Source organism: Monodelphis domestica, chromosome 1 (assembly GCF_027887165.1).
Source record: "Monodelphis domestica isolate mMonDom1 chromosome 1, mMonDom1.pri, whole genome shotgun sequence".
NCBI classification, from domain to species: Eukaryota; Metazoa; Chordata; class Mammalia; order Didelphimorphia; family Didelphidae; genus Monodelphis; species Monodelphis domestica.
Genome location: NC_077227.1, coordinates 478,157,757 through 478,185,639, shown reverse-complemented (window position 1 = coordinate 478,185,639; position 27,883 = coordinate 478,157,757). Strand labels below are relative to the sequence as shown.

Sequence of the window (27,883 nt, the reverse complement as noted above, 5' to 3'; positions counted from 1 at the left end):
GGTAAACATTAATGGGGCGGTGCTTATAGTGGGTCATGTGTGAGGGAGGCTGGATCTTTGACCTGAAGCTGCTTCTGTGGGTTCAAGGCACTACCAGCCTCTTCTACAGCTTCCTATTCACTGCTCAGAGGGTGCCTTGGGGCCAAGAGGCTGCTCAGGTAGGAGTCTTGGGGGCTAAGGCCTGGGGTTTGGTAGGATCAGGAGATTGTGTGTGTAAGAGAGGGTGGCTTTGCTTTCTCTCCTAGTATCCCAAGGTTTGTCCTCTAGTTCACAGTCATCCCAATATCTGATGACAGGAAACAACTACAAAGGGTAGAAGAGATGGCGGAGAAAGAGAGGGGTGCCAGAAGAGGGGAGCAGGAACAGGGAATGTGTACCTCCATCTCTCCTCTTCTAATGGCATCTGAGGATGATGGAGGTGGTAATGGAGGAAGTGGTACCCTTCTGCCTTGTAAAATCTTGGAATCAGTCAGGAAGGAGCTTCTGACTGTAATGTGACATGCTATGATGTATGTACTTATGTGTGAGTTGGTGGGAAGAACCTGGGCTATGGCTGGGGTTGGGTACTCCAGGGAGCTAAAAACAGCTGAAGACAACATAGACCACTGGAAAAGAACATTGGTTCTAAGTCAGAAGACCTGGGAATGAATCCCACCTCAGAGAAGTCACTTAATCTCTTTGGACCTTGGGTTCTTTATTTGTAAAATGAAGAATTTGGACTAGGAGTCTTCTGAGGTCCCTCCCAATTCCAGATCTCTGCTTTTATGAATCTTGGGGAACATGGAGGGGTAGCAGTTGCCTCAGGGACCAAGTAGAAGGTAGGAGTCAGGCTGTGGGAAAACCAAGTTTAAGATTAACAGTGAACAGAGGCAGCTAAGTGGCTTGGTGGATAAAGAGCCAGGCCAAGAGATGAAGGATCTTGGGTTCAAATGTGACCTCAGACTTTTCCTAGCTGTGTAACTCTAGCCAAGTCACTTCACCCCGATTGTCTAGCCTTTATCACTCTTCTGCCTTGGAATCAATCCTTAGTAATGATTCTAAGACAAAATGGAAGGGTTACAAAAAAAAAGATTAAGGATGAACAGTAGGGCTTTTGTGTTTTGGGGGGGTGATTTTGGAGGAGGAAGTGTTGGGGAATTAGGATCTTAGTTTTCTGACAAATGATTAGGGGCTCTGACCACCAGACTCCTTGGTGTCCCTCCATATCAAATCTAGCCCTAACCCAAGTCCCTTATTGAGCAGATAATCCAACAATTATAATAGTAAACTGTCATTTTTATCATCTCAAATGCCAAAGTCTAATAATCTGAAACCATCTACAGTGTTCTTAGTGACACAAGATAGGATGGGTCACTGAGTTCTTCTACGCAGGGCCAAGTCCTAATGTCACCTCCCACTTTGCTCTTTCCAACCCTTGTCCCAACTTGAAGATAGCTCGAGCTGACTATGTATGGCCTGGAAGACTTGGTAGGATCAATCTAAATAAAGGGACATGTGGATGGGCCCAGACCCTAGGAGGTCAGAAGAAGGGCTGGATGAGACCATGGGTCACCTAAAGCTTCTGAATTTGCTGCCTCTGATAGATATAATAGCATCATCATGTCTACAGCAGGACGTGGGTTCTGGCTTGGAAGGGTGTAATTTTAAGGGATAGGAGAAGGAAAGACACATACCTAAGGCCAATGCAGTTATCTTTCTATGGAGTGAAGGGTGAGAAAAAAGGTTAAAAAACACAGAAAAAGCAGGGAAGGCAACTTCAGGACAAGCAGCAGAGAGAGGACTGGATTTCTGACTGAGATATCTATATTCATACCAAAGGAAAGAAGGAATCCTGCTGCTTTTCTCCAATTCTTTTCATTCCCCATAGCCAGCCTGGGACCTGGCCCTGCACGGACCCCTGCCCCATGCCTCACTCCCAGCCTGGCCCCAGGGCCCCTACCCCAGTCAGTATCAGCCTTGAAGGCCAGAGCACCGAAGATGCAGGTACAAAACCATTCTTCTTCCACCTCCTCCATTCTCCCGTATAATTCTTCTCTGTTCTTGTCCTTCAATTCTCTGCTCCCTGTCCCCTGAACTCCCATGTCCTGTGTCACATCCCTACCCTGACTCCATCTCAGCTTCTACCCTGTTTTGTCCCTCCCCTGGTCCACACTGGAGGATGTAAAGGGACAGCCACCTATCCTGGCCCTGACTCGGACCCTCCACAGGTATGGAAGAATTCAGGACTCGGATCCCCAGCTGGGCTCCAGACCTGGAGGAAGAGGGGGAAGCAGATCCTTGGGCCCTCCCACAGCTGAAAGCATCTGGCCCATCATGGAAAGGTGAATTGCGTTCTTGCCTCATCTCTTAGTAGAGAAGAGCAGAACCAACAATAGACAACAAATTAAAAGGAGGTAGGGAAGCGTCTGACTGCGGAGAAAACATGTGGTAGTCAAGAAAAAAGAATCTCAAATGAATTAGTTTTGGTGCTAAAAGAGTCCTTAGAAATCAACATATAGGGGTAGCTAGGTGGCTCAGTGTATAGAGAGCCAGGCCTGGGTTCAAATCTGGCCTCAGACACTTCCTAGCTGTGTGACCCTGGGCAAGTCACTTGGCCCCCATTGCCTAGCCTTCACAGCTTTTCTACTTGGAACTGATACTTGGGTAAGGGTTTAAAAAAAAGCAAACCTGGTCCCATCCCATCTCTACTTTACAGATGGGGGAACTGAAGATCTGGGGATAGAGTGATTAAGGTTGTGGAATTAGGGTATGAAATAGGCATTTGGGATTCAGGTAAATAGATGGGAACATGAAGCAGGATTCAGGGTTGGGGAGTCAAAACAGGGAATGGGAATGGAAGTATAGGGATTAAAGCTGGGGATTGGTATAAGGAATGGGGACTTCAGAATTAGGGGGATGGGACTGGGATATAAGGATTAAGATGATCAAATAGGAGTAAGCAGGAGAGCTCTAGGCAAAGAGGGAAAATGCCCATTTTGTTCCCTCAGAGTTAAGCCTGGCAGGTCGGATCCGCCGTGTGGTCATTGGTGTCTTGAAGGGCTTTGCCCTTCTTGGCCTTCTCTACCTCTTCATTTGTTCCCTGGATATTCTCAGCTCTGCTTTCCAGCTACTGAGCAGTGAGTAACCCTTGAAGTGATCAGGGGAGGTTCAGGAATTGCTCCTTTTAAAAATTACGTTTTTTATCCCATTTATAAATCCATTTCCTCTCCCTCTCCCCCTAATCCCCATTGAAAGAAAAAAAAACAAAGAAGAAACAACACCCTTGTAATGAAGAGAGATAGTTAAACAAAACCAATGGCTATTCTGGCCCCATCTAAACATTGTCTCATCCTGCACCCTGGGTCCATTCCCTCTCTGTAGGTTATGGGTAGGTAGCAAGCTTCATTACTGGTCCTCTGAAATCATAGTTGGCCATCCTATAGATCAGAGTTCTCTCAGAAGTCTTTCAAAATTGTTTGTTTTTAGGGGCATCTGGGTGGCTCAGTGAATTGAGAGTCAGACCCAGAGATGGGAGGTCTTGGGTTCAAATCTGGCCTTAGACACTTCCCAGCTGTGTGACTCTGGACAAGTCACTTGACCCCCACTGCCTAGCCCTAACCACTCTTCTGCCTTGGAGCCAATACACAGTATTGATTCTAAGACAGAAGGTACGGGTTTTTTTTTTTTTAATTGTTTGTTTAATTTAGAGTTGTTTCTCTACAATAAATTGTGCTCACTCTTGCTTCACTGAGAGAGCACATACAATCTTCCCCTCTTCCAATGGGATTGTCTCATGATTGCTTTTTTAACACTCTCAGGCCTTTATTTCTCTCCCTTTCTCCCTTACTCTCAGGCAAAGTGACTGGGGACATCTTTAAGGACAATGTTGTCCTGTCCAACCCCGTGGCTGGGCTGGTCATTGGTGTCCTGGTCACTGTGCTGGTACAGAGTTCTAGTACCTCATCCTCCATTGTGGTCAGCATGGTCTCCTCAAAGTGTGAGTGATTCAGACCTTCTGTGCTTTCAGGTGACGGGGCCTCTAATTTTACAGAAAAGTGGATAGATGGATGGATTGGATAGATGGTTGGGGAGAGGGTTCTTGGGAGGATTCGGTTAGGGGACACAAAGGCCCCATCCCCATCCCAATCTCAGGGCTGAGGGGTCAAGAAGTTGAACTAAGTTTTTTCTTCAGTGTTGACTGTTAGAGCCTCAGTACCCATCATCATGGGAGTCAACGTGGGCACATCTATCACCAGCACCTTAGTTTCCATGGCCCAGTCGGGTGCCAGAGATGAATTTCGGAGGTGACTGGGGGGAAGGGCTGGAGGGGGGAGAAAGGCTGGGGAGAAAAGCTGAAGGTTGGAGGTCCAGGGGCAGGAGGGCTGGGGAGAGATCTCCCAGAGAGCTCCTCAGGAACTGGGGAGGATCCTAAGGTTGGGGCTTCCCAGAACCTGGATGGGAGGTGTATGGGGGAAACTGGTACATAGGATCATATAAACTTGGTATTGCAGAGCCTTTGGTGGCTCTGCTGTCCATGGCATTTTTAACTGGCTGACAGTACTGGTGATGCTGCCCCTGGAGATTGCAGCCAGAGCTCTGGAAAAACTCAGTGGTCTGGTGGTGGGAGCCTTTACTCTCAACCCTGGGGAACGAGCACCTGACATCCTGAAGGTGCTCACACAGCCCCTCACCCATCTCATTGTGCAGGTACCTTCCAGAAGAACTGGGGTTGGGGGCAAGGGGAAGAGGAATCACAGTCTCAGGATTACTGAGTTTCCCTTTGAGGTTTAATTCATTGGTTAATTGGATAGTTAATATAATAATTGGATAATTGCTCATTAGATCATTTTCCCTTGCCCTCAAAAGAAACTGTAAATGAAAATCTCTTAGTTTAATGCCCAATGCATCAACATTGATAAAGTGGCATCTTGATTTTCAAAGAGATAAAAATATTTTGAACTTGGGTTTATTAAGTCATTGTCTACATTGTAGAAGGACCAGGATGCTTCTTGCTTTCACCTTGGCTTCCATTACACTGCTTTGCACTGATTATATTCCTAACCATCTAAATTCAGCCTCTGACCTCCATTGGTTTATCTTCATTCTCCTAAGTTTGGGGCACCCCCCCCCCAAAGTTCTGTTCTTTTCTCTTCTTCATACACTTTAATTCATCTACTCCCATGTCTTATGACTCTCAAGTCTACATGTTCTGAATTATGACATTCTTTTTTTTTTTAATAAAAACCCTTATCTTCCATCTTAGAATCAATACTGAATATTGGTTCCAAGGCAAAAGAGTAGTAAGGGCTAGGCAATGGGGGTTAAGTGACTTGCCCAAGGTCACACAGCTAGGCCACATTTGAACCCAGGACCTCCCATCTACAGGCCTGGCTCTCAATCCACTGAACCACCCAACTGCCCCCAATTATAACATTCTTGAGAGTTTGAGCTGTCATACTTCACTTCTATATTTCTATAATTCAACAAAGTGCCTTGGACATAGTAAGCTTTTAATGAGTTTCTTGAGTTAAATTGTTTACCCAGCCATGTTTTCTTCCCTAGAGCTTCTAACCCCAACTTTTTATGATACATCTCTGACTTGAAGTACTACCAGACTCCAACTAAACATGTCCAAAATGGAGCTCATCATCTTCCTCTCCAACCCATTCTTTACCTATATCTCTGTTTCTGTTGATGGTCCTACTGATCTTCCAGTTGGATAGCCTCTAAACTTCTAAATTCGAAACTCTTTTTCCTCTCTTTTACCAATTCCCATTGATTGGGAAACAAAATCTTTTCCATATCTATTTCCTTCACTTCTCTCTACTCCCACTACTGCCACTCTTTTTCATAGTCCCATGACCCCTCTCTTGAGCTACCGTAACAGCCTTCTGACCAGTCCCTCCCTGATTCCAGGTTCTCTTCTCTCCCTTCTTCACATGACTGACTAAGTTATCTAACTAATGTACTATGAATGATCTTATTTCTCTGTGGCTTTTCGTGTTGCCAAGAGGATGAAATACAAGTCCATTAGCCTTGACATTTAAAATCTCCCACAGTATGATTCCACTCTATCTTTCTAACCTTATTTCTGTAACTAGTAGCCTGAAAGTCACAAACTCTAGGCTCACATAGACCTAGATTTTAGAGGAATCCCTAAAAAAGGCCATATTCTCCTTTGGCTAACACTACCACCTAGAATTTATTTTGGAAAAATCTCCAAATATAGCTCCTTTCTAGTTTGTTTGAGTGTTGTTTAGAGGTAGACTCCTATCCTTGGTTTAATAATTAAAAGGTCACAAAATTGTAATAATTAAAATTAAATTATGAATCTGTTAATAGCTTTAACAATTTAGTTTAATCAAAATAGAGATAGTAATGAGAAGGAAATATAGGAAAGAGGTAGGGAGCAGTTTAGCTAAATACCCTTGTGAGCCTTCAGGTTCCAATTTCCAGTCAGAAGTCCATGAGAGTCTCTTCAATAAGAGTCCCCAGAATAAGCATCTTCCTTCAGCAGTGCAGTACTGTCTCCAGCAAGAGTGTCACCAAGCAAGAATGTGTTTTCAGCCCTCTGAAAATGCCTTTATAAGTCATTTTCTCCACCCACTAACTCTCCCACATCACATCACAGGAACCAATCATAGTTCCTTAGTTTGCCCAGGGGGGCAGTATCTGTGGGATCAATTTCCTGTCTCTTTGGTTTCAGCTTCCTTTCACTGTGGGTATGTATATCCTTGCACATCTCAAAGGACCACCAGGTCCCTGATTGATTAAATTAAAAGGGAGGGGAATTCCAAGACCCTGATTAATTAGACTAAAATAAAGGGAGGCAAATTCCAGTCTCACACTGGAATGATGCCAAGTTAAGACAGAGTGTTCAGAATTGTGCTACATGAGTACCTCTTTGAGGGGGGTGCCTCGCCTGCTTCATGCCATATTAGTTGGTAGGTCTTCTCTAATCCTTTTCAACTTAAAATGCCCTGGCTATGTCTTACTACATTCTTTTCATCTAATGAAACTCCAGCACAAGTCAATAGGTAGGCATGGCATTCATCCAAATGTCAACAGGTCAGTGAGTTCACTTTTATAGCTTAACACAAAGGTTCTCTTTGCTCAAGAGAAAGCATGTTGTGGAGCATAAGTCAACCAAATCAAGAGTGGCAGCATGGTGTAGTGGATAGGGTACTGAATTTTAAATCAAAGAAGACTGGGAGATGGGGGCAGCTAGGTGACTAGGTGGATTAAAAGTCCTGTTCTGGCTTCAAATATGACCTCATCCACTTCCTAGATATATGATGCTGGGCAAATCATTTAGCCCCAATGTCTAGCTTTCTTACCACTCTACTACCTTGGAACTAATACATAGTATTGATTCTAAGATAGAAGATAAAAGTTTAAAAGAAAAAAATGAATATGAAGACTAGGGTTCACTTATTTGCTATGTGACCATTGAGATGTTATTTGGCTTCTCTAAGCCTCAGTTTCCTCATCTGTAAAATGAAGTGGTTGGAATTATTAGAGCTTGTCCCTTCCAGCTCTAAGTTTATTATCATAAGATCTTGCAGGTAGCCCCAGGCCCTGAAATCCATCTCTTAAGCAGGACTCCAAACCAACCAATTTATTTGGGGGGCCCTGTCACTAAGACTGAATCAGGAGGTCTTTTTTTTTCCTTTTAAATGTCATACTCCTATGAAGAGAGATATAGACAATCAAAAATTTGAAACAAAGCTCCTGTAACTGATTAGTGAGCTCTCCTGATCAATCTCCTACATTTCATATATTCACATATTCTACATTCCAACAAATGAGGCCACTAATATACCTTAATGTCTTACTAAACTCTGCTTCTGTGCATTTACTAATGCTCTCCTCTCTTCCTGCTTTCCCTGGAATGAGCTGTTTTCTCAACTTTATCTATTTAAAAGAGGGGAGGAGAGGGAAAGACACATGGGAGGGGGGAAGGAGGAAGAAAGGAAAGAGTAAGGCTGAGCCTAGCCCCATCACTGAGCTCTCACTCATTCACTGTCTGGCCTGGCCCTCCACAGCTGGACTCTAAAGCTATCTCAGAAAGTGCTACAGGCAACATGACCAAAAGCATCATTAAGCAGTGGTGTGTCACCCGGGAAGAGATGGTGAGGACACGCTCTGGGTCACAAACAGACCCCTATCTCCCAAGCATCATATGTCACAGAGAATCTACTTCCTCAGGGTTCCTCTAGTCCAAGGTTTTTAACCTGAGGTTCATGACTCCCTAGATTTCAGGCTGTCCATAAACTTGAATGAGGAAAAAAATTACATCTTTATTTTCACTAATTTCTAACTGATAATTTCGTATTTCCTTCAATTAAAAAAAATACCATTCTGAGAGATCATAGACTTTACCAGATTACCAGAGCTCATCCTGGACTCCTCAGTATAGCTCTAATCCCTGACCCCTTGCTAGCCTGGCCATCTGACCCCAGAACTCTCCCCATACCCAGCCTTTGAACCCCGACTCTCCCAATACTGCCCTCTGACTCCTTCCTAATCTCTAACCCCTTCTGTGACCACCAGACTGTGGAAACGGTGCCTGTGAAGAACATCAGTGAATGCAGTATTCAATACTGCTACCCCTGCGGGACCATGTTTTGCCAAGAGAAGAATGTCACAACCACAGTCAATGTGGAACTTTGTGAGGAACAGCCCTCTTTGAACATTTCCTTGACTCCCTTCCTCATCTTCCCCTGACCCCCACCTTCCATCCTCATCCCCACAGACCCCCTTTTCAGCCCTAGCCCAGTCCTTGCTCATCTAAATGTTGCTGGGGTGTGGGGTGGGTATTGCCGCTCTTAGGTCACCACATTTTTGTGAATTCCACCCTTACTGACCTGGCCATCGGCTTCATCCTCCTGGCTGGCTCTCTGCTCACCCTCTGCTCTGGCCTGGTCCTCATCGTCCGCCTACTCAACTCCGTCCTTCATGGCCAGATTGCCCAGGTCGTGCGGAAGGTCATCAATGCTGGTAAAAGGGAACTGGGATTGGAGGGGAGGGGGCAGCTGGAGAAGGAGACCTGGGGTTGGGTCCGAGGGACCATCAGAGAGAGGTGGGAGAGATGGGGATTAGGGGAGACTTAGTTTAGGGTTTGGGAAAGGGAGCAGAGAAGTCAAGATGGCAGTGATGTATTGGAAAGAATATAGGACTTTTCCAGTCCAGAGGCATGGACTAAGTAGTCTGCTGCTCAACTCACTCTGTGAGCTTGGAGCAAGTTGAGCTCTCTGGGGTTCATCTATAAAATGCGGATGATAGTAATTGAACTATTTGTCCCTAAGGAGGTTAGTGAGAACCATAAATAATAATGTAAAAAACACAGATAATCCCGAGGAGAAATGTCAGGAATCATTGCTCTCATTCTTCTCACTAACAGTAGTAATATATGGCTCCCAGTTTTGTGAATGTGGACATTCTCTGGGATTCAGTTTCCTCATTTACAAAATGGGAAAAATAATACTTGCGCTGACTCCCTCCCAGGGCTGCTCTTGGGAAAGTGCTTTGTAAACTGCGATGTACTATATAAATGACAAATCTTTTTGTTGATATTCTTGTAATAACGTTGGTGTTTCCTTCCTCCCGATCCCTACAGAATTCCCCTTTCCCTTTGGATGGCTCAGCGGCTATTTGGCCATTGTGGTTGGTGCTATTATGACCTTCGTGGTCCAGAGCAGCAGCGTATTCACTGCTGCCATTGTTCCCCTAATAGGTAAGAGCAGAGGCCTCACTGGATTGGTAATGGGGCTTGTGATGGGCTGGGAGAGACATAAGAGATTCTGGATCATTTCAATTTAGTTCTACTCAATAAACATTTCCTACAAACCCATTATGCATTAGGCATTGTACTAGGCACTAAGAATAGGAAGACAAAAGCCAGTCTCTACCTTCAGGGAGCTTATATTCTACTAATGGGTTACTGATAGTTACAGATAAATAAATACATGAAAATGGGAGGAGTACCAGCACTGGGAGTGAGTGTAGGGGTAGGCATGGAAATCAAGCAGCAGAACAGATTTTATCTAGGAGCTGAGCTGAAGCTTAAAAAAAAGCCAGGGATTCTAGGAGGCAGAGTCCAGTAGAGGGTACCTACAAATGAGCAGCGACTATTCCTGTGCCAAGACACAAGAAAGGATGTTCAAAGTTGAATTTAGGAAGTAATCAGGAGACCAATTTGGCTGGAATGTACAGTTCACAAGGAGAATAGTCTGATTTTACCGAAGGATAGATGGGAGCCAGATGACGAAGGAATTTTAATGCCAGATTAGGAAGTTTTTATTTTATCTTCGAGACAATAGTGAACTATTGAAACATTTTGAGCAGGAATGTTACAGTGCCAGACTTGTGTCATAGGAAAATTGTTCTGACAGCCATATGGAGAATAAATCAGGGAAAGAAAGAGAATGGAAGCAAGGAGGTCTATTAGGAAGCTTTTCAATAGTTCATTTGGTTGGTGATAAGATTCTGAATTCAGGGGTCCATGTGAGTGGGGTGAAAAGGGCAGACTGAAGAGATGTTGAAGGGATAGATATAGATAGATAGATAATAAGGTTGATTGGAAAGATGGAAAAAGAGATGGTGAACTTGGGTGAAAGGAAGAATGGTGGTGCCTCAACAGGAACAGGAAAATTTGGAAAAGAGAAGCTTAACTGGGAGACCAAGTCCTTCTTGGACATGCTGGTTTTGAGTTACTGATTGGATATATCATGCAACTTCTATGATCTTGAACTATGAAATTCCTCTCATATGGTGACTTTGGGTCCTCCTTTGTTGTAGTGAGAATGAAGAAGGGATTCAGGAGGACCCAAAGTCACCATATGAGAGGAATTTCATAGTTCAAGATCATAGAAGTTGCATGATAATGGAAGCTGGATAAATGTTCACTGAATTGAATCAGATGGGTGATGGTGACATCTGAGATATGTCCCTCCCTGTGGATTACTGAGAGAGTGAAGACACAGGAGAGAATCTATCATCTGGGAAGCCAGAGTACTCAAGGGGGCACTAATATAATATGTATATTGAAGTCTGGGTGAGAGGGCAGAGATTGGAGTTAGGCTGAACCAGGTACTGAATTCCTTGAGAAAGCAGGAAAAATGACCCGGAAGCTGATAGGTGACTGTGACCAATTTTTCAATAAGGTGATGAAGTACAGTGTCTATTTCTGGATCTGGTTCCCAATACTGATCAGCATAGAAGCTTAAACTTGTCCTGTTTTTCCCATTAAACCACCTTCACAGAGAGAGACAGTTTGGATTGTATAACTTCAGAAAACTTATGTGGAAATTTATCATCACATTTAATTGATAAAAATAAAATATCTTTAACAAATAAATGCCCATTGAATGGAAAAAAAAAGCCTCCTTCCCCACATCAGCCTAGTGGCCCCCTGCTCCTGAGAGCTCACTATATTGGTATTAAACTTAATTTGGACACCCTAATCCCCTTCATACAGACTTTAGCCCTAATGCAGCTTGGAACTCCCAAACTCAAGCAGTCCAAGAGAATAATTTCCCTCCGTAACAGGGACACCACCACACTCAGGTGCAAAGATTATTCTCATTCCTCCTGTGGGCAAGGTGTTTGGGGCCATGACAAAAGGAGTACTAATACTGGAGAGGGTGGCCAGGAAAACAATTATTTGTAGGGAACCAGGTTTCCAAGAATGCAAAAATTTGGAAGGAATATGAGAGGAAGATGTATAGGATACAATGGTAGAAGAGGCATTCTAGATGGAACAATGAAAAGAGAGGACTGCAAAAATATGGCATGGTCTTGTAAGAATAGCTTCATAAGTATTTAGTGAGGAAAGTTAAGGATAACAAAAAAAGGATGGGGGTGCATATATGTTTTTCTATAGTTAGAAAAAGATCAAATAAGGGATAGAGTTGGTGCTTGGATGAATGGGATGGTAATCAGTGATAGAGAAAACAAGAAGCTGCTCAAGTCTTATTTTGATTCCATATTTTCTACCAAGGAAAATGATCTTTGGACAGAAAAAATGATGAGTAGGGAGCTCCAGATAAATAGGGAGATAGCAAACTAGCCTTGCTGCCCTTGATGAGTTTAAGCCACTTAGTGTTTTTAAAATTTTTTTTTTAATATTTTTCCATGTTTACATGATTCATTTTCTTTCCTCTCCTCTTCCCTCAACCCTCCCAGAGCTGACAAGCAATTCCACTCAGTTGTAAAAGTGTTATCAATTAATACCTTTTTCCATATTATTCATTTTTGCTATAGAGCAATCTTTTAAAGCCTAAACTCCAAATCACATACCCAAATATACTAGTGATAAGTGATGTCATATGTTTTTCTTTTGCACTTCTACTCCCACAGTTCTTTCTCACATTGTGGATAGCATTCTTTCCTTCCCATAAGTCCTTCAGGAGTGTCCTGGCTTGTTGCATTGCTACTAGTAGCAAAGTCTATTACATTGGATTGTTCCACAATGTTTTATTTTCTGTGTACAATTTTCTCCTGGTTCTGCTCATTTCACTCTGCATCAGTTCACTGAGGTTCTCTCAGTTCATATGGAAATCCTCCAGATCATCATTCCTTACAGCATAATAGTATTCTATCACTATCATATACCACAATTTGTTTAATCATTCCCCAATGGATGGGCAACCCTTCGTTTTCCATTTTTTTGCTATCACAAAGAGCACAGCTATCAATATTTTTGTACATGTATTTTTCCTTATTATCTCTTTGGGATACAAACCTAATATTGGTATAGCTGGATAAAAGGTTATATAATCTTTTAAAGCCTTTTGTGCATAATTCCAAATTGCCTTCCAGAATGATTCGATAATTCACAACTCCACCAGCAATGCATTAGTGTCCCAATTTTGACGCATCCCCTCCAACATGTATTATTTTCCTTTACTGTTATATTGTAAACCACCTAGTCTTGGTGGGCAATATTCTAGGGTATTGTGAGAACCAACAGGGGTGTGATTGATAGCTACTCTGAAAGATATGGAGAGAGTAAAAGTCATTATTGAATGAGAGAAAGCCAAAGGTATCCTCATTTAAAAAGAAAAAAAGGAAGAGAATGGTTTGTACAAACTATTGGCCACTGGCTTGACTTCAGTTCCTGGCAAAAATATAAAAATTTTTAAAGGGAACACCTAGAAAAGGAAACAACAGTCACAGAAAGTATTATTTCATTATGAACAGGTTTTACCAGGCTAAACTAATTTCCTTTTTGACAGTTATGAAACTAGTCCTAGGGAATTCCCTGAATTATAAGAAAGCATTTAATTTTTTTTTTTTGTGGACAAGATTGAGATTCTTAGTCTTTTTTCTTTCATAGACCTTCTGGCAATCTGGTGAAATATATGGACCCCTTCTCAAAATAATACATAAAATAAAATATTGGATTACAAAAGAAAGCAAGTCTATTGACATATAATTTTTTTTTACTTTAAACAAGTTCATAGATTCCATTAAGAATCCTTGGAGATGAGAGTAGAGCCAGGACTGGTTGAATGCCTAGACCCAAAGAATGTCATAGATAATTTGATATTGACATGAAAGGAGGTATCTAGTGGAGGGCCCTCAGTGCTTGCATCTTTGCCATTGAATGTCTATCATTTTTCTTCTGTGACTAGCAATTAGTTGTAGGATACTCATTTTGGGTTGCAATTACAATTCCTTTGCTTTTAAAATATGCACAATGGTGCTCAAATCAAGAAGAAACATCTCTTTCATATTGACTTAAAAAACACAAATGAAAATTATTATAATGTGTTACATTTTTATTTATTTTGTTAGACATTTTCTAATTAAATTTTTAAAAAATCCTTGCCTTCTGCCTTAGAGTCAATACTGTATATTGGTTCTAAGGCAGAAGAGTGGTAAAAGCTAGGCAATGGGGGTCAAGTGACTTGCCCAGGATCCCACAGCTGGGAAGTATCTGCGGTCAAATTTGAACCCAGGACCTCCCATCTCTGGGCCTGGCTTTCAATCCACTGAGCCATCCAGTAGTCCCCTTTCTAATTACATTTTAATTTGTCTGAGCTGTACTTAGGAGTTTTGCTGGCCCACAAGCTGAGTTTGACTCTTCTGTGATAAACCATTCCTTTCTGCTATTTCCACTGAGTTCACAATAATCTTGTATTATTCAAATTTCCTGTCCTTTATATTTTAAGGTCTATCTTGACCACTTATAAAACTTGTCATTAGAATCATTCAGTTTTGAATACTGTGTCTTAGAGTTTGAAGTGTAGAATTTTTTTTTTCTAGAGACAATTTGTGGACTCTTCAATTGGTGCTTTGTTTTCTGTATTCAGAGATTTTGGGCAGTTTGTGTATTATTTCCTGCAATATAGTGTTCGGCCTTTTTTATCTGTATTATCAGTATTTTTCTGGGAGACCTATGATTCCTAAGTTGTCTCTGCATATCCTGTCTTCAAGGTTAAAGGCTTTGGCTTGTGTAAAGATCATGTGTTCTTTTAATATGGTTCTTTTCCTTTTCTTCTGCCAGATTTCCCTTCATTTCAGTATTTCTTCATTCTTTTGCTTCCTTTAAGTAAGTCCATTTTAGATTCAAATTTTTTTAACCTGCTAATTGGGTATGTTGTTACTTGCATTGAGAGCGATAGCTTCTGGCACATATTAATTCCTAATTTCTTCTCTAATGGATTTTATTTCTCTTTTGAGCCATTCAGGAATTTCTTATTATTGTTTCACATTTTTTAGGAACTCCACCGATTTCTGTTTTTCCTCAAGATTTCCTGTTTTTCCTGAGGCTAGCTTGTCCAAGCTGACTTGGAGTCAGGAAGACCTGAGTTCAAATTTAACCTCAAACTCTTGTTATCTGTATAACCCTGAGTAGGTCACTTAATCTGTCTGCTCAGTTTTCTGATATTTAAAATTAGGATAATAATAATAGCTTTTACCTCCCATAGTTGTTAAAAGGATAAAATGAGGAAAAATTTAAAGGATTTTGCAAACCTTAAAATACTATATAAATGCTAGCTGTTATTGGCTAACCATCATTTTCTTATATTTATTAAGAAAGCTTTGTAATATCTTTGAGGGGGTTTAGTATTCATCTTTCCTTCTAGTTTTGTTTTGTTTTTTAAAACTCATACCTTCCACCTTGGAATCAGTACTGTGTATTGGTTCCAAGGCAGAGGAGTGGTAAGGGCTAGGCAATGGGGGCCAAGTGACTTGCCCAGGGTCACACAGCTGGGAAGTGTCTGAGGTCATATTTGAACCCAGGACCTCCCATCTCTAGGCCTGGCTCTCAATCCACTGAGCCACTCAGCTGCCCCCTTTCCTTCTAGTTTTTGTATCTTCTCTATTTTCTTTTTCTTGAAATCTTCTGTGTTTCAACCTTTTTCCTTGTATTTTCCTGTCATCCTCTTTCTGATACCATGTCCTTTCCATGACAGCACACCACTGGGCTGTCTTGGCTTCCTTCCACACTGGGTAGCCTTTTAGAGAGCAGGACTGGTCCCAGCTAAATTTCAGTCCTCTTTCCTTCAGGCCTGATATGGCCATTCATTCTGGTCCTGAACCTTAGTTCCTCCTCAATTCTTCTCTTTTCTGGCTGAACTGAGTCATTATCTTCCACTTTTTGCAGATTAGAGAGAGTAAAGACTATTCCTAACAGTCTCTGTAGCCTTGAAGGTTCTCAGATTAGGGATTAGCTCAAGCAGAAGTCTTCCCCTGCCTTTTCCCTTCCCTCCTCACAGGGGAGGGGGAGAGTGGGTATTTGCGGTGGGAGGAGATGGGCAGGTGAGTGAAGTGTGCTAGAAAAGTCTACGGCAGAGGGGATGCCAATACAGGTCTCACATTCAAATTTATGGGTGAGGTCAGTCTGTGGGTAGCTGATAAGATGGCGGAGGTATGTGGTGAGCACTTTAAAGACTACCATTCTTCACTGCTAATTCATGAGAATTTTTACCACATCTTTTTTTTTATCATATTTTTACCATTTTTTTGGTCATGTGGGTACAACTCTAACAACTCCATACCTGGTACATAATTCTTTTTTTTTTCTTTTTGAGAATTAGTGGGGAAATAAGGAAGATATTCAGTTGCTGTCTTGTTGGTCTCATGACCCCCCCCCCCCAGTTTTCTTTTACTTTTTCTGTTTTTTCATATTTTAGAATTCAAGTTTTCTCCTTCTATCCTTCCCCACTCCCCAAGGTGGTAAAGAGTCTGATATAGGTTGTGTCCATATTTTCATAGAATACATGTTTCCACAAATTGCTCATGTAATGAGAGAAGTTGCATGTCACGCATACAATAGACATTTCATGGAGGAAATATAGTGGAAAATGGCCCCCTTTGATCTGCACTCAGTCCAGCAGTTCCTTCTTTAGCTATGGGCAGCATTTTCATCACGGGTCCCTTCTGGTTATCTTGGAAACTTGCTTTGTCAATAATGATTTAATCCCTCATCTTTGATGATAGCATAATACTTCTGTTACTGTATACATTGTTTTCCTGATTCTTCTTACTCCGCTTTGCATCAGTTTGTGTGTCCTTCCAGGTTTTTCTGAACTTATTCTGCTCACTGTTCCTCTGGGCACAACAATTACAACCATACAGCACAACCCAAGTGATAGACAACCCTTCAATTTCCAATTCTTTGCCACTATAAAAAGATCTGCTAAAAATATTCTGGGACAGGCAGGTCCTTTTCCTTATCTCTGCTCTCTTTGGGATTCAGACCCAGTGGTGGTATTGCTGGATCAAAGAATATGCATAGTTTTATGGCCCTTTAAGCCTGGCTTCATATTGCTCTCCAGAACGGTTGTATCAGTTCACAGTTCCACCAACAGTGTATTAGGGCCTCAATTCTCCCACCTCCTCTCCAGCATTTATAATTTTCCTTTTTGGTCATGTTAGATAATCTAATAGGTGTAAGTTAGTATCTCAGAGTTGTTTTAACTTGCATTTCTCTAATCAATAGTGATTTGGAATATTTTTTCATATGACTGTGGATAGTTTTAATTTCTTCCTCTGAGAACTGCCTGTTTATATCCTGACCATTTTTTGATCAGGTATATCTTTGCATTTTGACATTCTTCCAATTATTTGGGTAAGGGAATGGATGGCATGCTTATCAAATTTGTAGATTTAAACCTTTACCTTCAGCTTTAGAATCAATACTAAGTATCAGTTTTAAGAGAGAAGAGCAGTAAGGGTTAGGCAGTGGAGGTAAAGTGACTTGCCCAGGGTCACACAGCTAGAAAGTGCCTGCAGTCAAATTTGAACCCAGGACCTCTTATCTTCTGGCCTGGCATTCTATCCACTGAACCACCAACATGCTCCAAGGTAAAAGTTAAAAAACAACAACATATATTATAAAATATACTTGTATATTTACTGTACTAGACTATAGTAGTGTTAGTTCCTTTGTATTCTACCCTGATCAGAGCACAGCTGTAGTGCTATGTTTCATTCTGAGCACTACACATTAGGTAGGCCTTCATAAACTGGAAAGGGTCCAAAAAGAGGCAATAAGGATGATGAGGGGTTTAGAGTTCATGCCATATAAGGATTGGTTGAAAGAACTAGGCATGTTTACTCTGGAGAAAATAAGACTTGGGGGCAGAGGTGGGCATGATAGTTATCTTCAGGTATTTGGGCTGTCATGTGGAAAAGGGATTATTAGACTCGTTCTGCTTGAGTGCAGGCCCCAGAGTTCAGAACTAGGTGGAATCTACAAGGGGGAAAAATTAGGCTCGATAAAAAGGAGAACTTCCTAATAAATCATCGCTCGTCAAAAGTGAAACGGGCTGCTGTGAGAAGTAGTGGTTTTCTCCTCAATGATGGTCTCCAAGCAAAGATTGGATGGCCCCTTGTTGAGTATGTTGTAGAAGATAGTTGTGTTCATGGATGGGTGCAATTAAATGGCTTCCCAGGTTTCTCCCAGCTCTTAAGATTCTGGGACAGTAACTCCGCCCAATAGGAATTAGATGGAGTGGGAGTTTGCTAGCCATAAGTTGAGGAAAATATTAAATCACTGATACTCCCACCATCCAGGGTCTTATGTTAAAGGAAAGTGGCGGCACTTTCCAGAACTTGGTCAGTAAATAGCTGTGTTTGGGTCCTCAGCATCCAAACAAACTCATACTTGGTACCATTGCCTTTGCCTCATTCTAACGTGATAGGTGATGAGGCACCTACAGAAAATTCAGAATCAACAACGCTACCCACCTTCAGAGAAAGAACTGTGAGAGTAGAAACACAGAAGAAAAACAACTGCTCGATCACATGGGCTGATGGGAATATACTGGGGATGTAGATTCTAAATGATCACCCCAGCGCAAATATTAATAATATGGAAATAGGTATTGATCAATGGTACATGTAAAACCCAGTGGAACTGCTTCTTGACTGTGGGAGGGGGGTGTGGGAAGGGAAAGATCGTGAATCATGTAACCATGGAAAAATATTCTAAAATAATTAAGTAAAAATTTCCAAATTTAAAAAAAAAAGGAAAATTCAGAATCATGTAATTGCAGAATGTGAGAGTTGGAAGGGACTTCATTGGTGATGTAGTCATAAACAAAGAGGGGAAACTGCCTATCTCTCAAAGCAGTTCATTTTACCTTTGAGCAGCTCTGAGTGTTTAGAGGTTTTTCTTAACTTTTCAGTTCGAAATTTGCCTCTTTGCAATTTCTACCTATTACTTTTGGTTCTGCCCTCTGGGGTCAAACAGAACAGGTCTAATCCCCTTTCCACATGACAGCCCTTCAAATATTTGAAGACAGCAATTATGTCTTCCCGCTTCCTTCAAACAGTTCCTGTAAAACATGACCTAACCCTTTATTGTACTTCACCATAGCTCTTTACCATACTAGTTTTTTTTCCTTTGGACATTCTCATTTATCGGTATTTTAAAGTGTGGGCAGGTAGAATACTTAGCACACTTGCTCCAGATGAAACCTGACCAGACTACCAATTTCTTTTTCTTTCTTTCCCTTAAAAAAACAAAAACACCTTACCTTCTGTCTTATAATCAATACTAAGAGTTGATTCTATGGCAGAAGAGCACTAAGGGCTAAAGCAACTGGGGTTAAGTGATTTGCCTTAGAGTCACACAGCTGAGAAATATCTGTCAAATTCGAATCCAGGTCTTCCTGACTCCAGGCCTGGTACTCTATCCACTATGCTGTCCCTACCAATTTCTTAATGCAACACAAAATTCCATTAATTTTTTTGTCTGATGTATGGACTCACTGATCCGTATTTTGAGCTTGAAGTCTACTAGAACCCCCAATTATCTTTTAGACAAACTCTCCCCATTTTTTGCCTGTAATATACAGGTTCTGAGCTTCTTTGCCAAATCACATTTTTAGTGGGTCGGGTTCCCAGAGTGATCCCGCTGCTTTTCTTGGGGTTCCAAAGACAACCCTGAAAGGCTGAGGACATCTAATGCTATTGATACTGAGCCTCCACCTGATGTGTTCCTCATGATATCTATCAATGTTTACCAGTTAACATCTCTCCAATATCAACTGGCCATTTGATCTCAGCAACCACTTACCTTTCACAAAACAATATTTATTAAGAAGGTATAACAAAAGCTGAAGTATAACAATTTCCTAATTCTGAAACACTCTCTCCTCTCTATACATCCATTCACCACCACCACCATCCCTCAGAAAGAATGAACTCAAACTTAAAGTGATAATTATTGAACATTCACATTCACTACCAAATCTACTTTGGGGAGTGACATAGATGATGGACAAATCATTCCCTTGCTTGAAGGACATGATGTATTTTGTTTTTGTTTTTATTTTATTTTATTTTTTTAATAGAAGAATTTTATTTAATTATTAATTTAGAATATTTGTCCATTGCTACATGATTCATGGTCTTTTTATTGAAATTTTTATTTAATTAGTTAATTAAGAATATTTTTCCATGGTTACATGATTGATGTTCTTTCCCTCCCCTCCCTATCCCACTGGGTTTTACATGTATCATTGATCAAGACTTGTTTCCATATTATTGATAATTGCACTAGGGTGATAGTTTAGAGAAGGACATAATATATTTGACTGCTCTGTCAGTTCACTGTTGGACCAGGTCCAGTGGGTCTCTCCTCAGGCCTGGCTCCTCACTGGTCTCAGTTGATACTGCTACTGGCAGATTCTGCTGTGGACTCCAATCTCTGGACCTTTGGCAGCTCTTCCAACCTTTTGAAGCTCATAAGGCCACACGTGAGTCAGTTCTGTCTCTGATTCTGTCGTCTGAGCTTAGAAAAGAATACATACAACAGAAACAGAAAGAGAGATGGTACCATGTGTTCATGGCAAGCTGGGGAAAGATGGCGGCCATGAGCAGGAAGCATAAAACTGGCTGCTATCACTAATTGAGCTGCAATAGCCCTCCTAACCCAGAGGCTTACAGCAGTTTTTGTTTTGTTTGAGGTTAGCAAAAGCGGGCTTCCTATATCAATTTCCAGTCCTTTGGATGGATTCTCAGTTCTGGCTCAGCATCCAAATAAAAAGCCTTTTTTTTTTGGGGGGGGGGGTCACCATACAGTCAGCAGAGGCAAAACAACTATGAGGATATCTGTGAATACTTTGAAGCAATGAATGGTCCTTCTGTCATACTTCTGGAAGTAAGCTTAGGAAGTCAGACAGAAAAAGATTATTTACTCTAAGGATTTGGTCATCAGAGCTTATTTATGAAATTGACTTTTTTTCCAAAGCAAAAGCATTTCTTAAGCTAGCATAATAAAAGCAAAGTAGTTACAAAACATTCTTCCCCACCCTTCCTCCTAAAAATCCTGGGTTGCACTCTTCCACAAATATACCAAGTTACTGTGCAAAAAAGTAAACACAAGAAGTTGACTTTTTTAAAATAGTCAAATGTAATACTTTACATTTATTCTTATTGAATTTAATCTAATTAGATCCAGTTCAATACTCTAACTTGTAAAGATCTTATTGGGGGAAAACTACATGGCTCACTGAATTGAGAGTCAGGCCTAGAGATGGGAGATTCTGGGTTCAAATTTGACTTTATGTTTCCTAGCTATGTGACCCTGGAGAAGTCACTTAACCCCAATTGCCTACCCCTTACTGTTCTTCTGCCTTGGAACCAGTTCCAAGGTGGAAGGTAAGAGTTTTAAAAAGAAAGATCTTGGGCGCAGTAGATTGAGAGCCAGGCCTAGAGATGGGAGGTCCTAGGTTCAAATCTGGCCTCAGATACTTCCCAGCTGTGTGACCCTGGGCAAGTCATTTAACCCCCATTGCCTAGCCTTTACCACTCTTCTGCCTTGGAACCAATACACAGATTCCAAGATGGAAAAAAGATTAAAAAAAAGAAAGATCTTATTGGATTCTGATACTCTCATTTATTGTGTTAGCTATCCTACTCAGCTTTAGGTCATATATATTTGATTAGTGTAACATCTTTGCTATTCAAATCACTGATTAAAAAATTAAATAGCATAGGACCAAGTACAGATTCCAAGGGTGCACTGGTGACTTCCTGCCACATTGACACTGAACCACTAACAACTACTCTTTTTTTTTTTAACCCTTACTTTCTGTCTTAGAATTGATACTGAGTTTCATTTCCAATGCAGAAGAGAGGTAAGGGCTAATAACTTGCTCAGGGTCACACAGCTAGGAAGTATCTGAGGCCATATCTAAACCCAGGACCTCCCTTCTCTAGGTCTGGCTCTCTATCCATTGAGCTACTTAGCCATCCCAACAATTACTCTTTTAGTCCAGTTCTCTAACTAATTCTGTTATCTTGTTGAATTATTATCTAGTTTGACTCTCTCCATCTTCCCCACAAGAATAGTATGAGATACTTTGTTCAAAACTTTACTAAAATTCAATTAAACTCTAGAGAATTCCCTTCTACCAGGTTGTTAATATTGTCATCAATGGAAATTAGATTAGTCTGGCATAACCTGCTATTGAAGAAACCATTCTAACTCATTGAATTCAAGTACTACTTTCCTCTCCAGGTATTCACTGGTCTTTTTAATGACCTACCCTAGAATTTTCCCTAATATCAATGCCAATTTCACTTGGCTAGAGTTTGAAGATTTTTCCCTTCTCTTTCCTGGAAATCAGGAAAACATTTGCCTTTCTCCAATCCTAGGATTCCTCTCCTATTTTCTATGATCTTTCAAGTATTATTAACCTTGGTTCAGCAATCATACCTGTCAGTTCTTTTATAAGCTAAAGAAAATTTTCATCTGGGCCAGATAACTTAAATACATCAAGGTATCCTAGATATTCTAGAACTAGATAACCTCTTATTATCTCCTTATTTATCTTGGATATTAACTGTTAACTATTTGGTTCTCTCATTTCCAGTGCAAAGGTCATTTATCTTGGCAAAGAAATGAGAATTGAGCAACTCTTGCTCACTTCTTAGATTACCATTCTCCCATCCACTCTGTAATACTCCTTTTCTCTCAATAGAAAGCTCTCAGCTTTCCTTGCTAGCCTCAGTTCATTATAAGGATTGGCATTCTTGGCATTTTTTAAAAAGATAAAACCATGTCATGTTCTTTTATCCACCCTCTGATACCTGGCTTTGTTTCCATTGCTGAACATTTCTTTTTAAAATCTGTATTGGTTGGTGAGTTCCCTATGCATCCACATCATTCTCTTTAGATAAATCCCATTTTTTTCTTTCTTCTTGTTGTTCTCCTTTGTATTTTCAGATTTCATTTTTATGTCACTTCCGTTCTTTCTGTGCTATCTTCCCCAGTAGATTTTTTTAGTTTATTTTTAGTCATCTGAACCCTTTTAAGACCAGCTTTCCCAATATCTTGGGAGTATATCAGATTATGCCCAGGTTTCCTCTCTATCAAAAATCCTAGGAGAGAGAAATCATTTTCCCCCCAGTTTCTCTATCATTCCTACCACAACAACCAGGTCCTCCCTGTTAATGAGAATTGGATCCAGAATAGAATTTCCCCTCATGGGTTCCTCCACCTTTTGAAGAATGGACTCATCACTAAGGCAGGTTGAGATGTTGTTAGCTTTCTCTGGATTCATCAGGACAGAGAGCTCCAGCAGAAGTCTGGACCAGCTAAGTCCCCTGCCACTACTATATAATACTTCTGTACCAAGCTTGTAATCTTTTCCCCAAACTCTTCATCTATTTACTCTTCATTTACAGATAGTCCCAATGACTAAATCACTTCTGTTTTTCCCTCCGTTGAGGGATATTGTCTATATACTGTTCCTTTGCCCCAATACTTTTACCATCCCTCCCTCCTAGTGTCTGGATTTCCTCATATGTCTTCGTAATATGCAGTGCTACCCTCTGCCCCACCTTTTATCTATTCTCTTTCTTTTGCATAAGCTATATCTTCCTAGAACCTTAGCCTACACATCCATTTCATCACTTCAAGTCTCGGCAGTACCTATGAGGTCAAATTTGCTTCCTCACATTAAGAACTCTAGTTTCTCTCTCCTCCCACCCCCAATTTTTAGGCATTTGTCTATAGATCCTTGGGGCCATTGGTTTTATTATTGGTTCCTTTCTTGAATTTCTTATGAACCAATGAGTATCTCAACTTCCATTCTTTGTTATAGTTTCTCTCTATATCTAGTTTGTAGAATATACATAGGAAATATTTTCTCTTTCTCATTCCTTTTTGGTTTGAAGATCTTTTGATTAGATTTACAAGATATCTAGTAAATATATTCATTTTGAAAAATTCTTACCTGTTGTTTTATAATCAATGCCATATATATATATATATATATATATATATATATATATATATATATATATTGGTTCCAAGGCAGAAGAGCAGTAAAGGCAATGGGGGTTAAATGACTTGCCCAGGGTCACCCAGCTAGAAAATGTCTGAGGCCAAATTTGAACCCAGGTCCTCCTATCTCCAGGAATTCACTGAGCCACCTAGCTGCCCCCATAGTAAATACATTCTGACCAGTCTTATTTAGGTTTACTCTATAGCTAGATAGTTGAGTGGCCAAGTAAGTATTGCTTAGAGTTCTGGGCTTGAAGTCAGGAAGACACCTCTTCCCACGTTCAAGTTTGGTCTCAGAAATTTACTAGCTGTATAACCCTGGGCAGGTCACTTCACCCTGTCTGCCTCGACTTCCTCCTACGTCAAATGAGCTGGAGAAGGAAATGGCCAACCATTCCAGTCTCTTTGCCAAGAAAACCCCAAATGGAGTCAGCAAGAGTCAGGCATAACTGAAATGATGGAATGACAACAAGCTCCAGAGTTACCTGAGAATCTGTCATCCTGACATTTTAAGCAGTGGTCCAGAAGTCTAAATCCCATTCTCAGATACCACTGTCTTGGCCAGCTATTCACTTCCCAGATTAATTTTCTTTTTTTCATCCCTTGCCTTCAATGGGCAACTGAGGAAAACGGCCCATCTGCTTCTGTGGCCTTCATTGTCTTGGCCAAGACTTCATCATGACTGGCAATATTTTTTAGATTCCTTTTCACAGTATCATTTGTGCCTGTGTGAATCACTATAAGTAGGGAATAGTCATCTGTTGTGTTAAGTCTTGGGAGGTTCTCTATTAGGCTTTGGGTATATGCCCTGGGAAGACAGCAGATTATCTGTTATTGCCCTTGGGTCCACAAATGGTGGCTTTGGGATCTCTGAGAGGGGAAGCACCAAAATTCAACTGCACTTTTCTTCCTCTGACCCTCCATGGAAGATCTCTCACCTGATGACTTCAGGGTTCCATGGAAGTTCTTGGAAGAACTTGCAGCTGCTTCCTCCCCAGAGCATTCAGCTCCCTCCTCTTTGGAAAGAGCCTCAAATTCATTTTTAAGCTCTAAGTGTACCGCTGTCCTTTCCTTTTCTCCTCTGGACAACACTCCTCTATTCTAATATCCTAACAGACACCAAACCTTCCTCCTTCTATCTCTGATATCCCCCCACCATTTTTTCCCCACTGAAAACATTTGTGCTTCGTTTAGGAATATTTCATTGTCCCTAATAGCTCACTTCAGGTTCTTCAAGTCTTTTTATCTTTCCCCCCCAGGAGAAGGGAGAGCAGTCTACTCTGAGAATACAAATAACAGTCCCTCAGCTAGGGTAGAAATACAAACATTATATAATTGGTCCAAGTCATTGCACATTTTCACTTCCTCTCCATTCTAGTTGAGATTTTCAGCCCTTTTGTTTTTTTAAACTACTTAGGAGTATTTATACCTTATTCATTGAGACTTTTATAACCTATTATCTCATTTTAATAACTTAATAGCCCTATTCAACTTCCTTTCCTTGTGCACTCCCATTGGCTCCTGAGCAGAGGGGCAGGGCATGTGAGAAATGTCCTCAGTGAGTATAGAGAGAAGGGGAGTAGTCTGACCACTCAGCTCCCCTCCAGCTCTGCCACCTGTTAGCTGCCCACCTTACTCCCTGTGCACTCCCATTGGCTGCTGGGCAGAGGGATGGGGCATGTGAGAAATGTCCTCAGGCATGGGGAAAAGAAGGAGGGGAACAGTCTCCATAAGTTCACTAATATGGCCTTAGAAGAACAACTTCATTTTCCTGTATATTATGAAAAGGAAGGGGGGGGGGGCAGCTGGGTAGCTCAGTGAATTGAGAACCAGGCCTAGAGACAGGAGGTACTAGGTTCAAATCTGGCCTCAGACACCTCTCAGCTATGTGACCCTGGGCAAGTCACTTGACCCCCATTGCCTAGCCCTTACCACTCTTCTGCCTTGGAACCAATACACAGTATTGATTCCAAGATGGAAGGTAAGGGTTTAAAAAAAAAAGAAAAGGAAGGAAGAAATAGGTGCTGGGCCAGGACACGATGCCATGGGCATCCCCCACTTGTCTGGGCACTCATCTTTTTTATTGTAAAGATATTTTATTTTGCCAGTTACATGTAATAACAATTTTCCACATAAGTCTTCTGAAGTTATATGATCCAAGTTTCTCCTCCTTCTCGGAGATGGTAAGCAATTTGATCCGGGCTAAACATGTGTTATCACTGGGTACTTGTCATGGAGGAGGAAATGCTGGGATAAGAGTCTTGGTGTCAGGGATGGCCTTTTCCTTCCTGGACACTTAGTAGTAATGAGAAGGGAAGAGAAGGTTCTGGAGTGAGTAGGTGAAGCTCCTTCTCTACTCTAGGTTTGTGGATGGGAGTACCAGGCTGGCATTTACATGCTTTCTCCCAGAGGTGGCTCTTCTTCGGTCTAGCCTCCACGTGACCCCCTGTTCTCCTCTAGGTGTTGGAGTGATCAGCCTCGAGCGGGCATACCCCCTCTTCCTGGGTTCTAATATCGGCACAACCACCACGGCTTTGCTGGCTGCGCTCGCCAGTCCTGCCGACATGCTGCTCAGTGCCGTCCAGGTATCTTAATGTGGCTGAGGCCAGGACTAGATTCTCTCATAGCCCTTCCCCTGTGGGAAAATTCTTTTCTCTGGTGTCCACTCCCAGGTTAGGGGCAGAGTCTGGAATGGGGGAGATATTAGACTTAGCAGGATGGCACTTTACTGAGCCTCTGGTATACCCAATTCCTACTGTGACATGGGTTTTCCCCATTGTGTGCTAAGTTTCACTGGGCCTAGGTCCATGAAACCCTCCATCTGTGCCTTGAATTCTGTCCTTACTAGCACTGGCGTCTTCTTTCTTCAGCATCTTCCATTTTTCTCTCTTTCCTGGCCTTTCTCTCTGCTTGTAGCTGGGCTCAAGTCTCCCAGATTATAAGAAAAACCTTTCCTTCATCCTACCGCCACTTGTATTTCTTGCCCTCCCTTTGCCCGCAAATGCATCCACCTGCGTGGGTCAGCACCCTGAGGGGCAGGGATGAGAACAAGGCCCCAGACTTTGCCCGAACTTGCCACCGAGTCACCCTTACCTATCAGTCCCAATCTCACAACACTTTATCGTGCCGATTTGTCCCAGGTTATCAAGGACTGATTAAGAAATTATAGAGATCCAGGGTGGGGCAGGGATCCAGGAGAAATGCCCTCAGTCACCCCTTTGCTAAGGCAAAGGAGCCCAGTCACGGGCCGGAGGGTCTCTGCACTCTGCTCTGCTCTATAAAACACCCCCTGGTGGCCCCTGGCGAACCCCTCCTTCCCCAGAAGCTGGTCCTGGCTGGGCAATACTCTTCCTGGGGAATCCGCGTGGAACGCCCCGGAGAGGCCTCTGCCCCCTTTCTGTACTAACACAGGCTTCCCTCTAGGTCTCGCTCATCCACCTGTTCTTTAACCTGGCTGGGATTCTGCTGTGGTACTTGGTGCCTACCCTCCGCCTGCCCATCCCCTTGGCCAAGAAGTTCGGGAACGTGACGGCCCGTTACCGATGGGTAGCCGGTGTCTACTTGCTCTTCAGCTTCTTCCTGATACCCCTGGCCGTCTTCGGGCTGTCCATGGCCGGAGCTGTGGTGCTGGCGGCGGTGGGAGGGCCCGTGCTGGGGCTCCTAGCCTTGGTCATCCTCATCAACCTGATGCAGCGGCACAGGCCCACCTGGCTGCCCCGCCGCCTGAGGTCCTGGGCCTTCCTCCCGCTCTGGCTGCACTCCCTGCAGCCCTGGGACCGCGCCATCACCGGCTGCTGCAGGTGCTGCCCGCGGGCCCACCACGAGGACTCTGCAGGTGCCGCACTCAAGGAAGCCCAGTGCTTCGAGAACCCCGTGGTCCTGGCCTCCCAGAGACTGTGAAAAGTCGGGTTCTTATGCCAACCAGCCTGGGCCAGGCCTGGGGAAGGACGGGGAGGACCCGGAGGGAGAAGTGCCTGGGTGGCGTCCGCTCCACACCCAGGGGTGCACGCGGGCACGGCTGCACCCAGGCCCGGACATGCCACATTTACCCACAATGTCGTCCTCACCCCCACCCCCACCCCTCTCCTCAACGCGCCTATCCCAGAATCCTCTTATTCTTCCAGAATAAAGGGAGCTCTGTGTAGATCA

General features: G+C 42.3%; 1 protein-coding gene across 2 annotated transcripts; it reads left to right on the top strand.

Annotated features, from left to right (window-relative positions):
- The first annotated feature begins 72 nt into the window (after positions 1 to 72).
- On the top strand, positions 73 to 27,883 carry SLC34A3 (solute carrier family 34 member 3). 2 transcript variants are annotated; one of them, XM_007475446.2, is made up of 13 exons: positions 73 to 158; positions 1,872 to 1,983; positions 2,208 to 2,321; positions 2,988 to 3,116; positions 3,833 to 3,976; positions 4,172 to 4,283; positions 4,491 to 4,686; positions 8,025 to 8,111; positions 8,533 to 8,650; positions 8,812 to 8,979; positions 9,599 to 9,715; positions 26,195 to 26,319; positions 27,158 to 27,883. In XM_007475446.2, exons 2-13 carry the CDS (start codon positions 1,905 to 1,907, stop codon positions 27,632 to 27,634), a joined length of 1,866 nt encoding a protein of 621 aa, XP_007475508.2. In that variant the 5' UTR covers positions 73 to 158; positions 1,872 to 1,904; the 3' UTR covers positions 27,635 to 27,883. The 2 variants fall into 2 exon arrangements, with proteins under 2 accessions (XP_007475508.2, XP_007475507.2); XM_007475445.2 differs by having other exon boundaries at positions 1,868 to 1,983.

Coding starts and splice junctions, on each gene's coding strand:
- SLC34A3 (XM_007475446.2), top strand. CDS start 1,905: ATGCCTCACTCCCAGCCTGGCCCCAGGGCCCCTACCCCAGTCAGTATC. Junction 4,284..4,490: donor GCCAGAGATGAATTTCGGAG/GTGACTGGGGGG, acceptor TTGGTATTGCAG/AGCCTTTGGTGGCTCTGCTG. Junction 8,651..8,811: donor CACAGTCAATGTGGAACTTT/GTGAGGAACAGC, acceptor TGCCGCTCTTAG/GTCACCACATTTTTGTGAAT.